This window comes from Monopterus albus, unplaced genomic scaffold, assembly GCF_001952655.1.
Source record: "Monopterus albus unplaced genomic scaffold, M_albus_1.0 scaffold25.1, whole genome shotgun sequence".
NCBI classification, from domain to species: Eukaryota; Metazoa; Chordata; class Actinopteri; order Synbranchiformes; family Synbranchidae; genus Monopterus; species Monopterus albus.
The window spans coordinates 2,527,539-2,532,051 of NW_018127905.1; the positions used below are offsets into that span (position 1 = coordinate 2,527,539).

General features: G+C 38.5%; 1 protein-coding gene and 1 non-coding gene across 2 annotated transcripts in view; one reads left to right on the forward strand and one right to left on the reverse strand.

Moving 5' to 3' along the window:
• The first annotated feature begins 691 nt into the window (after positions 1 to 691).
• On the forward strand, positions 692 to 763 carry trnaw-cca (transfer RNA tryptophan (anticodon CCA)). Its single transcript has one exon. It is a non-coding gene; the product is annotated as a tRNA-Trp (tRNA).
• A 362-nt stretch (positions 764 to 1,125) lies between these two features.
• Positions 1,126 to 4,513, reverse strand: part of tm4sf21b (transmembrane 4 L six family member 21b) — a 4,527-nt gene continuing 1,139 nt past the window's right edge. The window contains exons 2-5 of the mRNA XM_020594979.1: positions 3,388 to 3,453; positions 2,452 to 2,603; positions 2,083 to 2,269; positions 1,126 to 1,287 (exon numbers count right to left, since the gene is read on the reverse strand). Coding sequence (XP_020450635.1) covers positions 1,285 to 1,287; positions 2,083 to 2,269; positions 2,452 to 2,603; positions 3,388 to 3,453 — 408 coding nt within the window. The 3' untranslated portion in view covers positions 1,126 to 1,284. The remainder of the gene's footprint in view (positions 1,288 to 2,082; positions 2,270 to 2,451; positions 2,604 to 3,387; positions 3,454 to 4,513) is intronic.

Sequence of the window (4,513 nt, forward strand, 5' to 3'; positions counted from 1 at the left end):
ACAGAAATACATCAGTCCCCGTTAGTGTTTATGGGGTGTTTGATGTAACCTCATTCACAACAAAAACTTTGATTCAGAAATTCCTCCGAAATGATACAGTGAATGTTTGATTATTTGTGAGATTGTAGTCCAACTCTTTTGGAACATATAAATATCAGTTCCTGTTGGGACCTTGTGATTTTTGTAAGAACAAGGGCCACATAATAAGTTATATTTAAATGTATTGCGTGTATAATTTGATTAATTGCATTTGTCAATATTCTTTTTGAAGTCCTTCTTAGATGTCTTATTTTGAAGACCTGATGCAGTCCACCGGATTTCAGATATCTAACGTAAATAATGGTTTATAGGCGCACGTCAATTTCCCATGCGGATCATTTGTGACCACCGAGAACACTGCAACTATGCCTCCTGGCGATTAACAGAAGGAAGTGGACTGGTGTCGGAAATATCTTGTATGGACGTTTATGCGCTTCACTGTATTCTTTTTTTGAACGCCTGAATTATATATTTAATTGTAAATCTTGTTAAAGACGGTCCACTATCTGCTAACCTTTCATAATTGTAAACATGTTAATTTTACTGTAGCATAACGCAAAAGTAATGCAAAGATACGCATCATATAGAATGTAGGTCTCCTTTTATGTGGAATTGATGAACTATTTGGTTTTTAAGGGCCGATAAAACGGAGGACCTCGTGGCGCAACGGTAGCGCGTCTGACTCCAGATCAGAAGGTTGCGTGTTCAAATCACGTCGGGGTCATGAAACGTTATCGTTTAGTCGGTAACATTTTAAGATTTGTCATTAATTTGCAGGTACAGCGCGTGGTTTTTGGAAAGGAAGTGTGAAGTACGATCAAAAGCTCGTAGGATTTTTTATTCCTGGGGCCAGTGCAAACATTAATAAAAACATGAGATTGTGGATATTTCTGAACCTACATTATATTTGCAATTCGAAGAAGTAGCCTTCTAAAAGTAAAAAGAAAATGGCAATACTGCATTTTAAAAATAGTAGACATAAAACATTTTTGTAAAGTAAAAGTATACATACACAGTAACATTAAAACTGTATGCATGTATCTAAAAGAATGTAATTAGCACTAATGAAATATGTGAACTTGAGAGTTTATTACAAAATATTTATGAACATACAAGTTTACAGGCACAAAGATGCATCAGTTTTTCCATCTAAAGCCTACAATCAGAGTAATTGCAGAATGATGAAATAATTAAGAAATCAGTCCCTGTACTTCTCCTTCAAGCCATGGTGTGTTGTAGTTTGGTTTACTGTTGAGAGAGGAGAGAGAGAGAGCTTATTTTGTACATCTGGACCACAGTTACAAGCATACACACTAAAAATCCCTGGCCTCACAGTCACTGAGCAGTATGATGATCCTTGCTAGCTGAAAAGCAGTTGGCAGTCGCCACAGCCAAGCCAAATATCAATATCCCTACATGGATGGGTTATGTAAGCATTAAGATGCAAGCAAGTTAAATGGCAACCATTTGAGGTTACTGTACATTTGGTGCATAAAGGGTTTTAGGTATAGAACGATTTCTTATAAGCCTTAAAATTAGCAAAGAGGCACTGGTTTTAGAAGCCTTTCCCCACTGTAGACTTGCATTTTTTGAGTATTTACTTATAAAGATGAAACAAAGAAAAGAAGAGGTTCTTCATGAAGTCCCTTAGGATGCAATCAGCCATGAACAAAATGTTATTTGCAGTTTTCTTAATACTGAGGGCATCAATTCATTAATTTCACTTAGTTACCAAGATTTAAAACTTGTCCACCATCAAAAAAGCACCAAATATATCCTTAAATAATTTGTATAGATCATAGTTTTTGGACATCATCTAGGCTAGCAAATCAGGCCAAATAATGATGACTCATCCATTTTTAACATGTTAAAAATACAAGGACACACAAAAGACACTGCGTTCTTGCAAAAAGATTCGACCAGGAGGAGGTTCATCACCTCGCTGAGTGTGTCCTTTCAGAACAGGTAGAAACATTTTCCCATTAGTTACACAGTCTAGTTGGTTTCTATCATATTAAACCCCTTAGTTTGCTCTGATCTCACCTCCTTTCCGGCACATGTGCCACAGATACATCCAAACAGTCCATTGACCATCTGGATTGCACAGAGGACGAGCTCGAGGCATGCTGCTACTAGCAGAGTGGAGAACAGTCCCACGTTGAATTCAACCACATTCGGTGGTTTTTGACACCATTTCCACATTTCTCTGTCAGTCAGGTAGCTCCCATTACTGGAATGGATTGAAAATGAGTAATGTAAATTGATACATATTTTTAAAGTATTATTATTAAAGTATATTAAAGTATTATTTTATTATCATAATACTTAATCCCACAACAATTTCAAGTAAAAGGATTAAATGCCTGAAAATATGTGTTGTATATACAGTATGTCCATAAAGACTGCCTGTACCTGTTAAGAAAGGGCGTCCCCCATTGTGGAATAAGGTTGTTTCCATTGCTCCACAAACACATTGGCCCATTAACAAGGCCAAGGGCACCAACGCTTAGACTGTACAAGGCCCCCACCACACCAACTGCAGCAAAACCAATGGATAGGAACATCTGCATGGAGCACACACAGTGGAATCAGTACAGTAAGTAACACATTCATCCTTGACACTGTAAGTGCCCAATATTTTGGAGACAAAGTTTGAGGTTTTTCTGAAGCATTTTTATGCCAGAGTGGTTATAAATGTTGTGATTATCAGAACTCAACATATGAAGACATTGTGCTGCTTAACATTGTGCATGTATAACAAATCACCATAATCAAAACCTGGTAAGAGGGTGGCAGCAAAAACATTTTCCTGGATTCCAAAGAAAAATAAGACATGTTTGAAACAAAACCCCAATTTCAGTTTTAGTTTGTTCACAAGGTTTTCAACATGTTATTTAAAAGAAAGACATTCATCAAGCCATACTGAAAAATATTTGTACAAGTCAACAACATCAATTTTCTTCAAGTTGTCACAGTGTCAACGGTGTCTTGAGATCTCAAACTCTAGTTTATGAAGTGCCTCTGTGACCAAGAGTGCATAACTCTATATCATCAGAATAACAACATGCAAGCTGCACAGCTCTGGTTCCAGCACCCTTTAAGGAGCTAATTTCTCTGGACCAGCATGTTTTATAACATAATTGCAAAAAGGCTTCATGCATCTCAGCTGAGGACTGCTTAAAATGACAACTTTCAACATCAATCATATAGTTAGTTGCGTCTGAAACGTTTACAGTTATACAGATAGTACCAAAGTCACAAAGGTCGGCAAGAGGCAAGACAAGGTTTGTTGAAACAAACTTGAGTTATAAATGATGCAAGGAGGCAGTTGTAACCATACACACTCACCCCACAGCGGTTGGCACAGCAGTTTTTAGCACTGGTCAGGTGAATGTGGATGGCGGGAATGAGGACCTGTCAGTAGAAACAGAGAGGAAGGCAGGGAAAGGGACCAAAACAAAATAACAAAGACATAAGAAAGAAATATAACATATTTAATGAGGGGAGATAAATGGGAACAAACCTTAACATTAATCATGAACAAAAGAACATGATGCTACAGTATATACAGACTCAAAACTGCGTAGACACACTACTGAACAACAGACAAAGCTTTAAGATAACAAAACGTAGAGTGAGGCATTAGACTGGATGGAACTATGGTAAGTGAACTGGAGTGAAATTAAAGAGGAATCTCAGTAATTCAGTATTGCTTTCTCACAGAGTTGGGGCCCTAGCCAGAGACTAGCCAGCTTAAAAAAGAATGGCCAAAATCAGTGGTGCTGACACATAAAAATTCAGAAAGCTGGGCCACTGATGGTTGATAATTGTGAATGAAACCTGGCTTTGCAGCTTTTCATCTCCCACTCAGCATGGCAGATTCAGAAAACACCCAGCTGCACTACAGAAGAAGGTTGAAAAAGGCTCAACTTTATGCAAATACTATCCTCTGATGCAGTGCGAGTTACAGTCAGGTAAGAACTACTTGCAATCATCTTGATTCCAGTAGCCCTAAGCCCTTTTCAGGCATACACTGCAATCCTGAAACTATGTAGACATTACCCGGAGGAGTTGTATGTGTGAACACAAATGTTTGAGTCAGTTGGCCCAGACATTAAGTGGACTTTACCCTGCCAACTCCCTAATACGAAGTTTCCATAATGTTCATGTGAGCCGATATCAGAATACAGCAGGTTACAGTCTGCAGTATTCACACTGGTGAAGAAAAGCAGTCATTTACAATGAAGGCACTAACTAAAATGTCTAAGTGGAGAGACAACAAGATTTGAGAGCTTCTGTCATTAAGGGCCTGTCAGGTTAGCTCGGCCGCTCTGGCCTCCCTCACCTTTCCTACTGTCTCTTGCCCATTAACACTAATCACGTTCACCTGTTCCTCACTCCCTTATCACCAGCTGCACTTGATTAGGTCACTCACTATATTACCCGGTTTCACTCCTCAGTCACTTGCCAGTTC